Source organism: Tachypleus tridentatus, chromosome 8 (assembly GCF_004210375.1).
Source record: "Tachypleus tridentatus isolate NWPU-2018 chromosome 8, ASM421037v1, whole genome shotgun sequence".
NCBI classification, from domain to species: domain Eukaryota; kingdom Metazoa; phylum Arthropoda; class Merostomata; order Xiphosura; family Limulidae; genus Tachypleus; species Tachypleus tridentatus.
In genome coordinates this window covers 103,034,252-103,054,594 of record NC_134832.1, presented here as the reverse complement: position 1 = coordinate 103,054,594, position 20,343 = coordinate 103,034,252, and the positions used below count along the sequence as shown (strand labels likewise).

The 20,343-nt window shown below is 33.9% G+C and overlaps 1 protein-coding gene across 1 annotated transcript; it reads right to left on the bottom strand.

Moving 5' to 3' along the window:
* Nucleotides 1-183: 183 nt before the first annotated feature.
* LOC143223094 (uncharacterized) lies at nt 184-18,454 on the bottom strand. The gene is made up of 4 exons (XM_076450541.1): nt 18,315-18,454; nt 4,421-4,558; nt 3,442-3,607; nt 184-2,753 (listed from the first exon to the last, which is right to left on the bottom strand). Exons 1-4 carry the CDS (start codon nt 18,385-18,387, stop codon nt 2,495-2,497), a joined length of 636 nt encoding a protein of 211 aa, XP_076306656.1. The 5' UTR covers nt 18,388-18,454; the 3' UTR covers nt 184-2,494.
* Between the last annotated feature and the right edge of the window lie 1,889 nt (nt 18,455-20,343).

Below are 20,343 nucleotides of genomic sequence, written 5' to 3'. Positions count from 1 at the left end.
CCAAAACATTGTTAAAGAAAATATTTCACTATAATTCTTTGCCATCACAACATCAGTTACAATAAAAGCCAAGGGTTTTCCCATTATTTTGTTCGTCACAAATTATACAGCTGTAACAATATGAAAGTTCAAATATCAATTCACGTAGATAAATATTAAAAAATAACATTTAAAATTCTATTTCAGAGTTAATAAATAAACGTATTTATTACAATACTTTTTTGGATCATTTGTTGTCAAACCTGTATATATATGAGGTGAATAAGGCGTCATGTATTAGAAAATTTGGAAGTTAAAATATAATTGTGCAGTTTAAAAAAGTATCCTTAATTTCTGATAAAAGCTAAATCAAATGTCAGTACTTGTATGTTCAAGTAATAGCAGTAGTGTTTAAAGTGCAGTATCTGACACCATTTTGAGGTTGCAAATTTTATTGGTTTGCACAACTGTTTTTAAAATACAAACCAACATCGTCGAATATACTGTCTTACCTGATAAACCTATCATAATCAACATATTTTTGTCGAACAACTCACTGTGATAAACTCTGCAATTTTTTTTAAAAACCTTTTCTTACTTTTATATGAAAAAGTACAATTTTTACTAAAATATTCCGTTCATAAACCGTCTCTACCAATAATAGGTACATTACATACCAATGTAGGTAAAAAAAATTCTCATTAAATTAAAATAAACTCAATTTCAGATACAACATACAGAAATATAAATTTGACAAATTCAAGGGCAAAAAGTTAAAACATAATACAAGGTGGGTCAAAAATAGAACACCTAGTTTTTATTACCCTAAAACCATTACCCTTTTGCCAGAGTCACCTAGCATTGTGAAATACTTTCGCCTAGGTACCCAGGGTAAAATTGCGAAAACAGTCTCGCTACAGAATCTTGTACTTCTCTGACCCAACCTACAGTTAACGGTAATTAAATTAAACAAGATCTTGTAAACACATTCGTTTTGTCTTTATAACAAATCTTATGATGTTCAGGTAAATTAGGTCTTGTGCATGAAGACCTATTTCAGGTAAAACTGTACTTACGACTAATTGCAACGTGCTAGCGTGACGACAGCATCACCACTTGTCGACTCTGTCGCTACAGAGTGTATGTGGTGGTGCTATCTGTAGTCTTATCAATTAAATAAATTATTATTCAAGATTAATTAATTTCGATAAATATAAGGACGTATTGTCTCGTATTTATCATTTGCAGGAACTTTAGTTTCTTGTTGTTAATATTGTAAAAATATAAATTATCTCGCTACTTGCTTAGCGTTCCAAGTATAGGCTAATAAGAACTGTTCTTATTATCAGCAGTGTAGCGGAAAATAATAGGACGGAATAAAGAAGCGCTTTGTTGTTGTTTTTTGCAAAAGCGACTTATTTCGCGCCAATCACTATTTACGTAACTTTGCTTCAAATAGAGTACTGTCTTTTTGTTTCATCAAAATCATAGACAAAGTTCAACACTGGAAGAAAAACGAACAAATTAATTTGTTTGGTTTAACTACAAAGTTGCAGAATATACTACCTAAACTGTGCCCATCGTAAGGATCGAACTCCGAAATTTAGCCATCTAACTTACTGCTGCGAGCCTTTGGGTAAACTTTCACTAACAAGAAACAATAGTTTCAGCTCAGCTAGCGGGAAATGTTTTGATTTGAAAATTAATTTTAACAATGAGATGTGGTTTAAGCTTCGTTATGCTAAACGTATTTATTTTCCCATTATAAATCAATTCGGACACAGCATCGAAACGTTCAATCTTTACTGACTGTTTAGCTTGTAGCTAATTCCAAATCGTTAATAGTTAATGTTTTTTTCAATGAGTACTGACAAACCTCTTGTTTTATTTTATCTCAGAGTAAAGTTTCTAATTGTCAAATGAATAAAATTAAATAATCTGAATACGCGTTTAAAATTGTTTTAACTTCCACTTTGATAACGTGTTTGTAATATTACAAATGGTACAGTTTATGATAGGTACGAGGCAACACACTGGGCCATCTCATAACAGCTAATACAAAATTATTGTTTTTTGACAAAAATAACGTAAAATTGGACCAATGCATATTGCATAAATTTAGTTTCCTATCACATTTTAAACTGTTAAGAAAAAAAAAAGGCTTCATCACTAAAATCTTTGGGAAGCGTTTTCTCAAGGTTGATCCTATATAATTGTAGAGAATGTTTCTATAACAACGCTGTTTATCACTTTGACAAACGTCATACAGGAGCAACAGACATTATCGCCTTTGTCGGATATTTCTTCCCTAGTGGAGCGTAAAAGTAACAATTGATTTGGTTACGTTAACACATGGTTTTGAACTTTCGGCTATCACTATAACACACTGTTCTGTTATACAAGTGGATATAGTGATAGGAAGATTTTATTTCTTCCCTCCTACAATATAAAGAGGTACCAACACATCCGTTAAGCATCACGAGTTCTTCCTTTTCTCTGCAATGTGTAAGTTACTTCATAGCCTCACCACTAATTCTGAGAGTACTTGGGAATGGTTTTGTTCAACATTTAAAGCTGGCAGCGAAATGGTCTTTTCTCCGTCGTTGAAAGACACGACTGATAGAACTGGTTGTTGGTCGGTTCGTCCATTCCCTCCTCCTGCTTTTTCCGCTGTTGGAAGCAGCGGAAACAAACTTTCAGTGGCAGTACTGACCAAACAAGGGTCTTCGTCACGGACATTTCTCGAATTTTTGGGGCAACTCGTTTTCTTTGGTCTGGAAGTTGAAAGAAACAACACATTTAAGTCAAAATACATATAAAGTAAGTGTTAGTGTATAATGTCAACTAAGATAAAATATTATTTTGTCAATTACATTATAATCATAAACACTGGTAGTTTATGAAAATATTTAACAGATTTAAAATATTTAATGTGGAAGGAAAAACTAGCAAAAACATGGATAAAATGAGAGAAAAAACCGATTGCGTGAATTTCTTACCAGTCAACAAATATATTTAAAATCCTGTTAGCGATGAGATAGATGCTGGAGATTACTTTCCATTTCAAGAAAATTTGTTACATTTAGAAATCTAGCTTTGATTTTGATTATATTTTTGTATTTTAATTTTGTAGAAGACGATCTTTAATATTTCTATGAAAAAGAAAAAAACAACGATGCCTTTAATACATAATTTTTAGATCTTCATTTTGTTTATTATTTGTAGTTAAATCCAAAGCTACACCAAGGGCTATCTGTGCTATCTGTGCCACGGCTATCAAAATCTGACTTCTAAAGTTAAGTCTGTAGACATGTCGCTGTATCCCTGGGAGAGTTGTTTTTAAACTGAAATACTATTAAATTACTTTTTACAGAAATGTGCAAGGTAACATTTGTAAGATGTAGTAAAAATGATAAACCCAATTTTCATGCTGCGAATCCCCCCTCCCCATTTATTACCTACCTTCCTCGTTTTATAAGTGGTGCTTGCTGTCTCTTCTCATCAACTCCTTCAAACAGCTTGAACAAGAGTTCCGAGTTAGTGACCCGGATGATACGCGACCCTTCAGATTTCGTGCTGGACGCGCTGCTCTTTTCTCTTTCTTCAGGTGGAGTCACTGGACGGACTTCTATTTTCATGTAGAAATTGATCTTCAAATAACTTTTAATTAAAGCTTGAAAATGTCTGACAACAGAAAATATTCTTAAAATGAAATTGTTAAGAACTGGATACAAAAAATAAATCATTAACGAAGAAAGAGGCGAGTGGAATTTCAATTGTTCAACTTATTGTAAAAACAGAGAAATAAATTACTACGTTGTTTTGCAAAGCCTTTTTAGAATACGCATTTTAAAAATATATTCAGTTTTTTTAAGTGCTACTAACGAATTAATGTAGAATTAAACCCTCGTCAATTAAATTAATAACACCTAACGCTATTATTATTGAGTCTAGCCTAGAAATAGGATATTTACAGAAATATGGTATTTCCAAACAGTGTTTATCTCCCAAGAACTAGACTAGCCCTAACCAAAATACACATCTAGATTTATCAGAATTATTATAAAAACAATATCCCGTTTTAAATGTTACCTAAGTATTAAATGAAAATCGTATGGAGTGTTTTTTCATTGTTCTATGTACTTATATTTTTATATTAGATAGCATCTAACAGTGAAGGGTTATTTATGAACAACGTGTGTTAACTTCAAGAAATATTTACTTCTCGTCACATCTAATTAGCATAACCTTACCGTTGGTAGTAAAAAATTCGGTGTTTACTTAATTATATATACCACTGTAACTGTACAAAACAATGGAGAGTGCCTATTATCGACACTGATGTTTGTGAACATCGTCTGAAACCTTAATACATCGTGAACTCCATTTATACAATTAGTGGACTAGAATTTGTTATATTTAAAAGTTCAGAGATGCGTACCCATTACATCATCTGGACAATCTTGTTTGAAGAGAGGAGGTAGAACAGGAACCACGAAAGCTGGAGAGATGTCAATGGAATTGTTGGGCTGTTGCCAGAAAGACTGTGGCAATGCTCGTAGTTTCATTGGAAGTGGATCTGTGGTAAGAAGAAAAGAACATACAAGAAAAGAGGCTAAACTTAACTGTTATTCAATAGTTTTATGTATTACAATTTGTTAATTTTTGCCTGTGAAATTATGTAGGTGTGATGCTGGTTATCTTGTTTTCATTGTTTTTGAAAGATTGATATTAGCAATCCTTATATTTACTTCCTTTTTTTCGAAAAAGTTTTTTAATTGTTTTTAATAAAATGTTTCAATCGATGTAAGAAGATTGTATTTATACCCAAGTTCTAAAAACAATGAGGTTCCAGCTGTTGTTCTTATTCTTTTACCCTGTACTTAAGCTTTTTAAATGAATATCAAATTTTTGTAAAAAAAACGAACCAACTTCAAGTGATAATGATAACATTCTTAGGATGAATGAGGATTTAGAAAATAGTACTAGTTATTGAAAATAATTATAAATATATATACTCTGTTCGAAACTGCCACCTCAGTTAAAGAGGTTGACATTATTGTTCTGACTTTTGAGTTATCGAACAATAAAAAAGAAGCAAAAGAAAGAACAAAAAATACAAACTTTTTACAAACATTCTCATAACTTACACAGATATGGTTATAAAAGGAAAGCTGTACAGTATTGTAAAGTCCTGATGATATATTAAGGAGATATTTAAAATGCTATTTATATGAACAGTCGAAGCTATCTCTACATAAGTGCCCTCCTGTGGCACAACAGTATGTCTGCAGATTTGCACAGCTAGAAATCAGGTTTCGGTACCAGTGGTTGACAGAGCACAGAGAGCCCATTTTGTAGTTTTGTGCTTGATTACAAAACACACAAAAATCTGTAGACAAAGTGTTACCGTCTGCTTGATATTATCAACAGATGTATATATGCTACGTATTTACATTATTAAAGTCGTGTTTGAAATTCTTTAACATCACGAAATCTACAATTGCGGATTTGTGCAAAAACAACAACAAAACTTTACTCTTACCTTCAGATACGCTGTTAATGATATGATAACCACATGTACGTTCTTGCTATTGATCTGTGTAGAGAAAACCACCTCGTTAGATTTGACTTAGGCTTAGTGGTTAAGGCTCTCGACTCGCAGTCTATGGGTTACAAATTCGACTCTCCGTCACCAAACGCACTTACTCATTAGGATTGTTATCCAGTACAATTACACGAGTTTTAAACATCTTGACTATTACAAAATACCCGAGAGGTTGATCCCAAATATAGATGGAATTGATTTCGAATGAAAAAGAATTAACTCTTTCGACTTATAATCAGTGTTTCTGTAAATATGCCCTAAAACTTCATTAGCTCTACTACTAGCAACAGAGCATTAGTTTGTTTGCGTGGATTATTTATCTACAATTGTATCAATGTTATTTTCTTCAGTTATATCATTGAGTGGGTTCCCATTTATATTAAACGTGTGATCTAAATTATGATAACCTGAATGCATTATCTTGCACTTGCTATAATAAAAGAACATTTTTCATATATTAATTTAATTTAGTAGTTAATTTAAGCCACTCTGTATTAATTCAACATTCTCAATGTAGGAAGAAGATTACGTATGTATTAAGTTATTTCTAACGAAGTTTCTAACGAGATTCGATTATCTGGCTCAAAGTATGGAACTTTCTAAATTTGTAAAAATGTGTATTTAGTTTAGATCTTGTTTGAAAGTAAGCACAAAGCTACACAATGGGCTTTTTGTGTTCTGTCCACAAGGGGTATTGAAACCCAGTTTCAAACATTGTTAAGTCCGAAGACAAACGTCTGTATTAATGGGGGAGCATCAGTTAAGTAAGATCAACTGTGTCTAACATTAACAACTTTAATTAGGAAGAAATGGACTTCAGTTCATTTTACATATGTTTTTCTTATCGGTAATGAATCCACACTGAGAAAGGTTTCAATTTCTCCGAACTCAGATAAAATATCTGACGCTCCATTTTATTATGCTAAATTTGAAACAGAATGTTTGTTCATAAATGTTCCATTAAAAGGGATTGCTTAACTATGTGCTGACTTAGTTTGCAGTAAAAATTAAGTTGTCAAAGATAAAAAAAATCTCTGTCCCTACCGAACTCTTCCCTGGTGGCTTAGCAGAAAATTTGAAGACTTATCACGCTACATTTTGGAGTTCGATAACAATAGTAGGTACACTGTATATATAGCCTGTGTATAGCTTTGCGCTTATAAAAAATTATACCTAACTTTTATATTGAATGATTTTTATGATCAGATTGGTATGGCAATTGCTTATTCAAAATGTGACCATCATTTGGTAAACATGTAATATTATTATGGGGAAAGTGAAATTATCACAAATTTTCAAAATAATTCAACCAATAGTGTATTGTTTGCTTACAAGTAATATAATATGTGGTTTCAAAAACAAATTTCGCGTTTCGTTACTTTTGAAATATTGTCATTATTCAGATGTTATTTTTTAATAGTGAAGAAAAAAAATGTCTCGCGTACCTTTTCTTTCAATATGAAAAATGAAAATATCGAATTTAGTATGGAGTATTTTAAATTTTACTGTTGTATGCCGTTCTATTTTAAGAACGTAATTCGTAATTTGAAGTGCTATGCTTGCAAATTAAGTTTAGAGATTTCAATACTGCTATGAAAAAATAAATCATTCATTCTGTTTTTTCTGGTTTCATAATGCTAATACATAATTAGTAGCATTGAGAAGTTACATGTTTCTTAAGTTACCAATAATCCTCGTACTTTTGTTTTTCGGTGGGCAGTTAATAAGTTTACGGACGCTAAAATCCGGGATTCGATTCGTTGTAGAGAACAAAATGCAGATAATTGATTTTGTAGCTTTCGGTTTAAAAATCAAACGAAAAGTTGTTCAAGCGGGAATGTCTTCAGTATAAGCTTATGTGTTTTACAGTCAAATTTCTGCAAATATCAGTACGTGCCAAGCAAGAACAGCTCATTTTACCCATAAAAATAATTCCTGTAGTCCTACAGTAGCTTATGAATTCGTTCATGTTGTGAACATCTGAACAAATGCAGTCTTGTACCAACTAAAAATGTTAAAATGCATTGATGTTAAAAAAAAAAACTTTCAGGTTGAGAGAACAATATGACAAACGTAAAACATTTTTTATGTGATAGGTTAGGAAATTTCCACTCAGTTAAAAATCATGTGTTGAACGTACAACCTCAATTGTTTATTTATCGTATGATAAAGATGTTTCATTAAGTGTGTGTTTGTGTTAGTACTCATTACGCAGAGTTGGTTGGCCCGATTACCATAAATTTTAATGTAGTAACTGGAAACTATTCGGCAAAATACTTCGATTACTTTGTTTTAGGATTTTTGCTCGAGAGGGTGACAAAAACACCCTGAAATAGGGTATATTTTTTAAAATAGATTTCTGACTTTGAATTTAAAGAAACAAGTACTTAGTTAGTTCAATGAGTCAATTTTTATCTCCTACAAAGCAGGGTACGCAATTAGCACCTGGTGAGTTTATTGGGAATTAAATTTAATAACAAAAGAATGAGAGAAAAGGGACATTATATAATTTCTTCTTTCTTAACGGGAACCCACCTATTAAGCACAAAGTTACACAATGGATTATCTGTTCTCTGCCTACCGAGGATATCAAAACCCGATTTTTGGCATTATAAGCCCTCGGACTTTCCGCTGAGCTACCGAAGACGATTTAAACTTAAAAATGCAGGCAGCTACGATAATATAATAAAACTGAGACAAATGTAATACATGCACGATTCAACATGCATGTATTGTTATGTACCGAGGTTTTCAAATTAATTATTTTGAGGCTGTAAGATGATTCGCAAACGTATATAAAACTAAGTCATATATGTTTTATTGGAAATACGATATAATGTTTAGTATTTATCAAACCATCAGAATTCATTGAAGTTTCGTTTCTTTATTTCCGAATAATCTCAGTTCGATCTGGCCTGCCCGGCATGGCTAGGTGGTTAGAGCATTCGACTAGTAATGTGAGGATCACGGGTTCGAATCCCCGTCGCAACAAACATGTTCGCCTTGTCAGCCGTGAGGGTGTTATAATGTGACGGTCAATCCAATTATGCGTTGGTAAAAGAGTGATGACTAGCTGCCTTCCCTCTAGTCTTACAATGCTAAATTAGGGACGGCTAACGCAGATAGCCCTCTTGTAGCTTTGAGCGAAATTAAAAACAAACCAAACCTTATAACGCCAAAAATCTAAATATATGACGTTATTGTGACTAAGGTTGTCTCAAAGTGGGTACTATATTTATTACACAGTACTAGACGTAGCTGTTTGCGACAATCCTAAAACGCAAAATATATACTTTGAAGACTATAGAATTAAAGTTAGACGAGGAATGGTCTAATATTTATAGCTTTAGACTGTGAATATGAAACTATGGATTGTGTCTCCTTGGACAAAAACGCATTTTACACTTTCTGGCAATGAGTGCATTATAAGCGTGAAGGTTAAATTCCAGTATTAGGCATTAAATTCGACCACGAATTTGCGGTGGGTGGTTTTGACCAATTGTCGTCCCTCTAGTGTGATAACAATCTAAATTTATGGACGACTAGTGAATATAGGCCTTATGGTAGCGTTGCGAGGGCTTTCCACAAACGTGTGAAAATAATCATTGAAAAGCGTTAGCTCATGTAACATATCACTTTAAATTTTAATTCTTGTGTTCTGAATACATGCAGACATCACAACTAAATAACTGTCTCCCGCTGATACAGCGGTAAGTCTATGGATTTACAATGCTAAAATCAGAGGTTCGATTCCCCTTGGTGGACTCGGCAGACAGTCCGATGTGGCTTTGCTGTAAGAGAATGCACGCACACTACATAACTTCGGTCATCACTGGATCCTCGTCGCTAAAGTCTCCAAGTTTCTTAGTTTTTTGCATCCCTGGGCATGTTATAATGGATCAAGAGTGATTTTAAACGGTTTTTTCATACGTTTTTAGATTTTGATGCTTTCTTGTGAGGTATTTTGATTTCTTAAACGTGCGTATCTGTTGTTGTATTTTATAAGTATGTACTTTTGATTATCGGCCGAAGAAATTAATTGCGGTAGTTTATAGTTTCTTTTTTATCCGCTAGGTTATCATTACATTTGAGGTGGGTGTTCGATAGGAAGCGAGACATGTAGTAGAATCCAACCAGCTGCTGCAGTTTCTCTGTCAGATGTAATACCAAATTTCTAGCTTGATTATGATGTAGTTACAGCCCTAACTTTGATCAATACATCTCCACCAGTGGCAAAACAATGCTGTTATGACAATACCAGTTAGCTTTGCAGAACTTTTCATACTTCAGCATTACGTGGGCTGTTCGAATACGGAGACTCTGTTAACATGTCTACTTCACTGGAACATCGATCAAACAAAGTGTGCTGAAAGTGATGGGTTTAAGGTTAAAAAAGAGAAATATAAATATGAACGTGAGAAATCATCCAAAACATGCAATGTATCTAAAACATAAAATACACTTGTTTCGATTATCACGAGTTTTCGCTAAAATTCCTCCTATAATCATTCACCTTTCCACTGTGTAGAGAATAATTGATCGAAGCGTAAATAATACAAGATGTTTTACCTAAAATTCAAAACACTTGAATACGCGAAATAAATTTAAAACTCCATTTGATAACTGTAGTCTGATGATTAGGACATCCTATTAGTAATGTGCGGGTTAAGGGATCAAATTACGTCACTGATTATGTTCGCCATTTTTAGCAGTAGGGGACATCATAATGTGGCAATTAATCTCACTGTTTCTTGTTAAAAGAGTAGTTCAAGAGTTGATAGTGAGTGATGTTCACTAGTTACCTTTTCTTTAGTCTATCATTTCGAAATTAGAAACTGCTTGTGCATATAACCCTGGAGTAACCTGGTGCGAAATTTAACAAAACAATTAATTATTGGATAAACAAGTATAATGTGTCATGTGGTGCCTAGTTCTATGTGCTTAAAACCATATTCATTCTTTCAATAACTCGGAATATAACTAGACGTTTTGAAAAATAAATTGTTGTTAACGATAGGAGCTTCTTAAGTTGTGTGATAACAGGGACCTTCACGTAATCAAGTTTGAAAAGTATTCTAAAATAATTTTCTACATTTCGGTAAAATTCAAGACTTATGGCGTTATGCCGCTAAAAATGCCCTACAATGTTTTTATTGAGGGTGTGTTGTAAAAGTAACGATCATTTTTTCATTCAGATGAAAATCTGACAAAGCCATTGTGGCGGATAGTGTTGCTGACTGTCTTTCCTTTGGTCATTAGTTCTGACCCGGCTGTTAACCTTGAAAACTTATTTTTCCATTATTCGTACAAGCATGAAAACTTGCATGGCGCACTGAAACGTACACTATATATTGATTGTTTACTCAAAGTAATGTATGTAGTTGTATATTTTGGTTCCACGGAGCACAACAAAGGTGGAACAACTGAGAGAAGTTAAGATCAATGTCTACCATCAAACATTACTGGTATATAACAAACCACGAACTCAAATAAATTGTGTGTATGGCCTCATGGTTAGTGTGCTCGACATGCAATCTATGAGTTTCGGATTCAAATTCTAGTTACCAAACATTTTGCCCTTTTAGCCATGGGGGCAATATAACATTCCCAACATTCTTTCATAAAACAGCAGCCCAAGAACTCACGACTGGTGATGTTGACTAGCGCCTTCTCTTTAGCCTATCACTAGTAATTTAAGGATTGTTGGAACAGATGATTCTCGAGTAGCTTTAAAGAAATTCGAAACATAACACAACAACTTACGTTTGAATTGAATCTGTTAACTGTATTAAATAGATTCTGCTAAGCATACGTAAAAAAACAATCATGTTAATCATCTTGCGGAAACTGTATAGTTGAATTCCCCATATCTTTATATAATTAGTCATACAACAGTTAAGTGTCATGTTAATTTCTACTTAGATGATTCCTTTACCCGTTCTGTAAAATTATCTCGTGACCACTGTCATACATCCATCTTTACCAACCAGTGAGGCGAAACGAGAATTTGAGGTAGCTGAGTCATATAAAGCATGTATTCCAACACGTCCGCAGGATTAAATTCTACATGGTCTCAGGTTTTGTTTATATATTATCCTCCCATAGCACGTACAATGCAATAAATATTAAACGTGTAACATACGATATGTTAATAAGAATAACAATACTAAATTGCTTGATTGTCGACCTTGGGAATGTGACCTGAACTCGTGTTCATTGGCTTTATCGCGTACCAGTTTAATGGATTTTAAATATTATTTGTATAACACTCGCCCAAACACAAAAAAAAAAAAAAACAATGAACACAAACAGGGTTTTAAACATCAAACATTTTCTTGGTCAGTATGATAAGTGATTAGTATGCTTATATGTTGATACGTCAAAAGAAATGAGAAAACTGTCTTTTATTTTGTCTTTTTTATGCGAGCTTAATCACATTTAGTTAGCCCCCTTGTGGCAGTTACCTAGTGTTTCTGACACGATTGTTTGAAACGGAAAATGCAGGTGAGTTATATTATTGATTTGTTGGAAATATTTTGGTCAATAATAACATGAAGGAAGAAATGCGTTGCTAAAGATGAGAAGTAACGTGAAAAACAGCCTTAAGTATTTTGATTTTATAGTACGACATTATATAATATTCCTGATGTTACATAAATATATTTATATACGTTCGTAAACATGCTATTTTTCACAGTTTGAATGTTTTATAGTGTGGGTTTTCCATTCGAATTTATGAGATACACAAATTACTTCGAGTTATTGAGAGATTACAATTTGACAATTTATTGAAGAAATAGATAGATTTAGATTTAAGTAAACTTGTTAATTTTTATATATGTATATAAACCAAATCCTTACGATTGTTTTCCTTACTTTCATCGAATGCTACTAAGTGGAAATTGATAAATAGTTTAAAAACGAAACAAGTACTAAAGGTGTTTATTTGTATATTCTAGTCGAAGCTATTCAATACATGATCTTGTAATTAATACGTGTAGTTCATCCCATTAAATATAACATACGTACAAGCTGTTGCTCAACACTACATACTTTTGTTTTGAGCGTTTTCAATATAATTATTTCGAATCAGGCAAGTATCTTGCGTTTTTTTTATTTAAAGGAAATTTAACCCCATTTATCAGAAAACAATGTTACAAATAACAAACTTATATAAGGATTTTATAAATAACTGCAAAGGTATCTATCAATTGAGATTATTTAATATTCTGTAGGTAATAGGAATTAAATAATGGTATAGTTGAACCAATATAACATCTGTAACTTACAGAACATGAATATATATGAACTAAAAGGCCATTGCCACTAACAATAAACCTCTACGTTACGTAATATCTGATTGAATGAAGTAGTTGTTCTTCTGTCTACGTTCAGTGACATTAATGAACACAGAATGCAGCTGCCGTGAGGCATAAAAGCACGTGAAGTTTAAACTAATGCCCTTTTAAAACGTAAGTCTTATTAAAGTGATCGTAGGTTTAGGCTAATCAACATTGAGGTGCGCATGTCAAGCAGACTGTCTTATTTAATCATCAATAATAATAATGAATTTATAATATTAAAACCTGCACTTTAAGTTCCAATCATTGTTTGTCTACCTCTACCCCTGTAAAACGGTAGTTGTGATTATACAACTGAATACAACGGCAAAAGCCATTACTTAGGACTCGTGCTGTTTGGTAAATCAACAGAGTGGGTGTTTCAAAACATATGGTTAATCATAATTTTAACTAGATTTGCTGATAATGTTTAGGCAGAAGCGTTTAGGTCATTAATAGCAAATAAAAAGTTGATTTGAAGTGGGAAGTGTAAATTTGTACTTTCGTGTTTTTGGTTAGGTAACAAACATTTTTACTTCAATAATAGCATGTCTCACTTTATTGTGTTGTTTTGGTGTTTAAAATCGAAACAGATAAAATTAACATAAAGCACTCTTCTTTTTTTAGCTACAAAAGGTTAACACCCTGTTAACGTTTGTTGACTAAAAAAAGGCTGTTAGATTGTTCTTGTCTCCCCAGTGGCACATCGGTATATTTGCGTACTCACGCCGTGAGAAGCCGGGTTTCGACACGTGTGGGGGGCAGCTCATTTTTTAACTTTATGTTCAATTTTAAACAAAAAATTTAGTTTGTAAAAAAGCTACTACGTAGTTCTTGATTATTTTTATCCTAAGAAAGGCAATACATTTTCATTGTTTATGTCTGATAAAAGTTAAACAAGTAAATAATAGGTTGAACAATTGCCACCTTTTTACATTTTTTAGTAAACGAAAGGTAACATTTCTAGTTATCCACCTGACGCTAACTAGGGACATCAACGTTCTTTTAATAAAAAAAAATATACAAATTTGCGATTGTTCAGCCTATTATTTGATGATGTTATTTTCGTCGTCTAGGCCCGGCATGGCCTAGCGCGTAAGGCGTGCGACTCGTAATCCGAGGGTCGCGGGTTCCCGCCCGGGTCGCGCTAAACATGCTCGCCCTCCCAGCCGTGGGGGCGTTATAATGTGACGGTCAATCCCACTATTCGTTGGTAAAAGAGTAGCCCAAGAGTTGGCGGTGGGTGGTGATGACTAGCTGCCTTCCCACTAGTCTTACACTGCTAAATTAGGGACGGCTAGCACAGATAGCCCTCGAGTAGCTTTGTGCGAAATTCCCAAACAAACAAACAAAAAAATCGTCGTCTATGCAGCTTTAACAATATCTGATCTTAAAATTTAAACAATTATACAGTCAGTAAGTATTGTTGACGATTCAGAAGAAGACAACTAGACTGGGTATTCTATGAGTTTGTTCTTCTCCCACTGAAAGAAATCACTTGGTCGTAAAGTGATTTGCTGATGTAATAGAAAAACCCACTGTAGTATTATTTTCGATAACTTTAAAAATCTACCAAATTAAAGTATTGTTGTTTTATTTTTGTTATTGCATAGAACCTTTCAGTCTTTATTGTTTGCTAATTACTATCATGCAACTATTTTTCTTAACCGTATCCCCTTAAAAGTAAACAAGTAAATATCTTTGATGGCCTTGGATACGACAGCCATGTTGTAGGTATTTTCTGGTGGATTGAAACAAATATTTATGATAGTGTATTGGAAGCTAAAAAATGGTTAAAGGGTTATAATTACTTGTGAATAAACCAGGAAAACCCATTAGGTCATAATGCAGAAATTTTGAAAGCAAGGCGAATTAAAACACATTTTTTTTAAAATATAGAATCCGTCTAAAATACAGGCAAGAAATATGTACAGTTTTAAAACTAAATATATAAGGAACTTATATGGGGGCTACTAAACTGTTTTTTAATGAGGAATATTTCCGTAAATACGTCTAGAACAAAACCTCTACCATTTCAAATAAATAAGTGAAGGAGTATTTCAACGTTTCGATGAGATTCAAAATACATTAATGACGTTTCGTTTTGGTTTTTCTTACCTATGCGATTTTTGAAATTGTTTCCGTCTGATTTACAACTTTTCATAATGTGATTGCCCTCAGTAGCACAGCTGTGGACTTAGAACGCTATAAACCGGGTTTCCATACCTGTGGTGGGAATATCACAGATAGCCCATTCTCTAACTTTATGCTTAACTTCAAACAAACTAATATAACGATGCTATTATTTTGTCTCAGAAAGAAATGCATTTTTCTTTTAATCCAGTTTTTGAATTTTAAGTAAGTCAAGACACACCAGGAAACTATTTTCCACAGCTTGAATGTCGTTCTCTGGTAGGGCAGTGGTAAGTATATAGATTTACGAAGCTAAAAGTAGGGGGTCAGTTGTTCTAGGTGGACACAGCAGATAGTCTGATGTGGCTTTGCTACATTACACACACACAGTCTGAATGTTTTATATTGTGGGCTTTCGATTCGAAATTTTTTACGTTCATAAATTACATCGACCTCTTGGGAGATTAAAATTTGATAATTTTATTAAATAAATTGAAAGTACTACATTGAAACAAACTTTGTAATTTCTAACTTTTTAACTTTGATAAGTTCATCCAATACATTATGCTACAGGTATTAAGAAGGACAATCTATGCCACCAAAATCACAATTTTAACTAGCCCTATTCCAGTTGCAATGGGACGGACATGGACAACAAGTTAGTGTGTTAGGCTTCACATTACAGGGTCCGAAGTTCGAGGCTGTTGTTACTGAACACACCTAGCATTAGAAGCTACGGGAAAGTTACATATATTACTGTCAACCATTTTGGTAGTGGATACTAGTAGATGAGATTCTTCTCTCTGGTTAGGTCTAGTAAAGACTATTTTAGTAACTGACGATGCTTGGTGTTGACCAACTGATTTCCCATTAGTGTAACATTTCAAAATTAGGGAAGGGTAGCGCAGATAGTCCTTAAGTAGCTTTGCGCGAAATTCCACACACACATAAAAAATCTTCGGTTAGTACTTCAAAATTAAAACGGCGTTATGCAGCACGAACCTCAGAGGTGTCTGAGTAGTCTCAATAGTAGTCTAGGACCTGGCCTTTAGCTCATGTGAGCATGCAATATTGTTGAAGTTGGAAGATTTCAATTCCCAGTTTTAACCTCACTTTGGCTACGTAAAAATTTATAGGAAAGTAACAAGTAGATGATCAATTCGTGTTCACTTGTGAATTGTTTGGATACTTTATAACGTAGTAGCTCACAAATTACTCATTGTTACTGTGAACATTCGCTCTAATTTTCCTTTGAATTTTGACGAACTTTGAAACTGTAACACACGCTTGTATGCCCAAGTTTCTTATTTTCTTGATCCGTTTAATAAAATTATCAAATAATTTTCATGCCAAAAGGTCCTAACGATGATTAATATTTAGTTAATGCAAACACTTTATCAACAGTGATACCTGTCAATCAGTTCTTTAAACCATTCTTAAGAAAAAAATCAATAAATATTCATATGACAGCCATATGACATACTATTTGAAATCAATATTTTGCATTAATATACTTTCGTGGCCTTGAAGCTTTATAAAACGGAAAAATTAAATAAGTTTGTTCTTACTTAAAACGGTTAGACAAGGACATTGAATCTTTCTAGTACTTACCATTTCACTAACTCTAGGACTAAAACGTGAAACTAATACTTAGACTGAGGCACAGAGTTTCTTATACGATGGTTACCTGTCCATGAAGGACCTGATTTAGCTTGCTATCTAGATGACTGACTTTTCAAAAGTTCGCTCGTTCACCATTCAAACATAAGTATAAAAAGACATCCAAAACCTATCAACACTAACCGACAACATAAGCTCACCAAATGATTCTTAATTTTCCAAACTTATTACTTATTATGTGCAAGAAAAATTTATAATGAAACTCCAGCACGAAGAATGCGTCAGAAAAATCTAATTCTAAATGAGCGAAACTTTTCATATCGAAATACCTATCAAATGCGCTTGTAGAACTATTCTAGAAATAAGACAATATATATCGAAACTTTGAAGTAATATCTCTTCACAAATTATTTCTTAATTGTGTGAGAACACACTGCTCAGGAAAGTTGAATCGTTATTAATTTTAAAACTGTTGCATTTGGTTTCTGTAGATATCTTGTTCTCTGTGTGTTTTCTTTATGTGTACATTACAACACTAGAAGAACTTATGAATTAACATTGGACACGTGGGATACTATTTTGCAAGTTTTATAACGTAAATTCTGACGTGTGAAAGACATGCAGTTGGTGTTATAAAGTTATTCACTGTCAAACTGTAGCCGACAATAGAAAAATTAAAAATAAACTATTAGTGAACTTTACTGACCTAACACAAACGATATTTTGCCCTACCACGAGTCTGTGTAGCAAATATTACTTGTTAAACACAAAAGATCGCTTGATGTTTTTAAATTGTGGCATCTGAGCGACTTTACAAACAGGTTGTCAAGTTCACTAATCATCGCCCACCACCATCTTGCGCAACTCATGCCAGAAATACTCAGTTTCGTAACACAAACCTTCCCTGAACATAAAAGCCATGCACCTATGTGTGTGTGTGTGTGTATATTGAGGCCCTCGTAATCGGAGGGTCACAGGTTCGAATCCCCGTCACACCAAACATGCTCGCCCTTTCAAACGTAGGTGCGTTATAATGTGACGGTCAATCCCACTATTCGTTGGGTAAAGAGTAGCCTAAAAGTGGGCGGTGGTTTGTAATAACTAGCTACCTTCCCTTTAGTCTTACACTGTTAAATTAGGGAGGACTAGCACAGATAGCACTCGTGTAGCTTTGCGCGAAATTCAAACCAAACCAAACTAAACCTTTTTTTTTAATTTTTCGATTGCTGCAAATGGTTTCCTTTAATTTATACATTAAAACTTTCAGAGACTTCATGATGCAAAATATTATTTTGTGTGTGTAGGGGAATCCAACATTCAAAAGTTCATGTAGGGCCGGTAGGTTAATATTTTATTTGAGGATGCATCAAATTAAAAAAAAAAAGGAAGATAAACAGTAACGGAACTCAAGTATATAAATAATAATGATCATAAAAACAATGCTAAATGAAACAGTATTCTGTCAAACTATACTAAACTTTATGATTTTGTTACCAGAACAAACTGCAACAAAAATGAATCTTCTCAAAATCAAATTACGAATTAAAAATGGGTGGCTGGTCTACCCCTCATCCTTTGAGCTCATATTTCGACACTATTAAAAGCGTGTACATGAGAGATTAAAATACCCTTACCTTTCTTTGGCTTGGGTTTACTAGCTGTTCCAGGTCCTTTGGAACAAGATATATCTTGCAGTTTAACTACCATCCCTTTCTTTTTTCTTGCACGAACTTTGACCTGATGTTGATGCTAAGTCAGGTACGGATAGCGTTCGCCCCTCACTTGCAGTTGGACTCGAACTCTGAAGATCACTTTTACCACTGGTGGAGTTTGACTTGGATTTTACTCGTATGGCATGTCCATGGTATTCGAACCCTGGTTTCCGTATGTAAACTGGTCCACTTGATGTGCTACTACCACCAGGGGAAGCCACATCATCATATTCTCGTCCTACCGTAGAATCTAGTGATCCGGGGGATGGAAGAGAGAACGGAGGTCCTGGAGATCCTTGTTCTAATTTTTCTTTGTGTTTATGTTTCCCCGTGGTGTGGGGATGAGGGGGTAAGTTCAATGAGAAGAGCTCTTCATCGGTATCACTGTCGTTGTGGTTCTTAGTGGATGACGTTAAAGGCTTCCTTTTACCGTTCATTCTTCCTTACGTAAGAACGTGGCGAAAATTTTGATCACTGTTGTTTGCCTTTAACACACTTATCGGCGTAGGAAAAAAGTGAATTCGTGTCTCTTCAATTATCAGTATTTCACCTGTAAGTTCAACTAATTAACAGAGGTTCAGTTTCGACATTGTACACAAGTTGAAGCTGTTTTGCTCTCTTGCATTAAAGTTTCACTCTGTCCTACTAGGACTATAAAGTACGTATTTATGAATAGGAACACTTGTCTAAAGAAGTACAATTTTGTTAAGTTTATACATTACAGATAATTATTTCTTCCGTGTATTGCGACTCACCGGAAGTTGTCACTTCCTGTCATCTCAATACAAAATAATGGTTAATGAAAGCTTCTTGAATTGTGAGTTCGAAATGATGTTTATCACACCTGGTCATTGCTTGAACCACTGTATATGCTCCAGACGCCCTGATGCTCGATGACCAGTTGGTTCCAGTTTGTTTCAAACTAGAATGACTTGTTGAACGTGGGCAATTGGAGAAACTCTTTATTTACTACCATTATGAAATTGTCAACACAACTGAGGACTTACCTTATGAACATTTGATAAAAGTTTATTTTTAACCTGGACGATTTCTAACACTGATTTAATGTTGCACTGGGGCTTCCTCGCACTACATATTTCATTTGTTGGGGAAGATCGCGTTTGCCCCGTAATTTACGAGAATTGTTGTATCCCGCCAGTACTCAATTTCATCACAGTAGTGTGGTCGTTTATGTGACCGGCTTTTAAGTTTTGAAAGTGTCTCCATGGCAACTGAAACAGCTTCGATATAAAAAAAAAACCAACAAAGAAGCGCTTTCAACGTGTTTTACGAATTGCCAGTGCGCTAAATAAGTTATTTTCTAGTTTTGTTGTAATAATTCATATTATGTAAAACAAAATAATTAATTCCCGTTTGTGATTTTTGATCAGGTACGTCACTTGCTTCCCATAAAGTTAAAGAAATACCATTAAGACGTATGTTTACATTAAGCCTCAGCATCACGTGACTTTTCGTTCCGTATGAAACATTGATCAGGTTTAGTAAAAATTAATAGCACACGAGTGGGCCGTGACGTCAGTTAACAGTCGAATCATAATACTTAGGGAAACTGTCTGGTCGTTTTTTGTTGTACATATATTCTTCAAAAATAAAGCTTCACAGTTAATGTGGAAAATAAGTCCATACATTAGTTCTAACGCCAATTCTTAACAGTTAACACACACAAAAAAAAGAGACAGAAGTAACTACTGCCTCTGCTGTTAAGGTTAAACGATAAAAACAGTGACAACAAGATTGTTGTGTTATAATCTTGACAGTGTAAAATTGAATGGTTTTGTGTACGTAAACTAAATAGTAGATGTGTGATTCTCATTATATGGAAATTACATAATATAGTTGAGAAACAACAAAAAAAATGGATATGTTGATCTCTTTTAGAACAAAACCACATTGGGCTATTTGTGTCCACCCTGAGGAGCTGAGTTCAAGA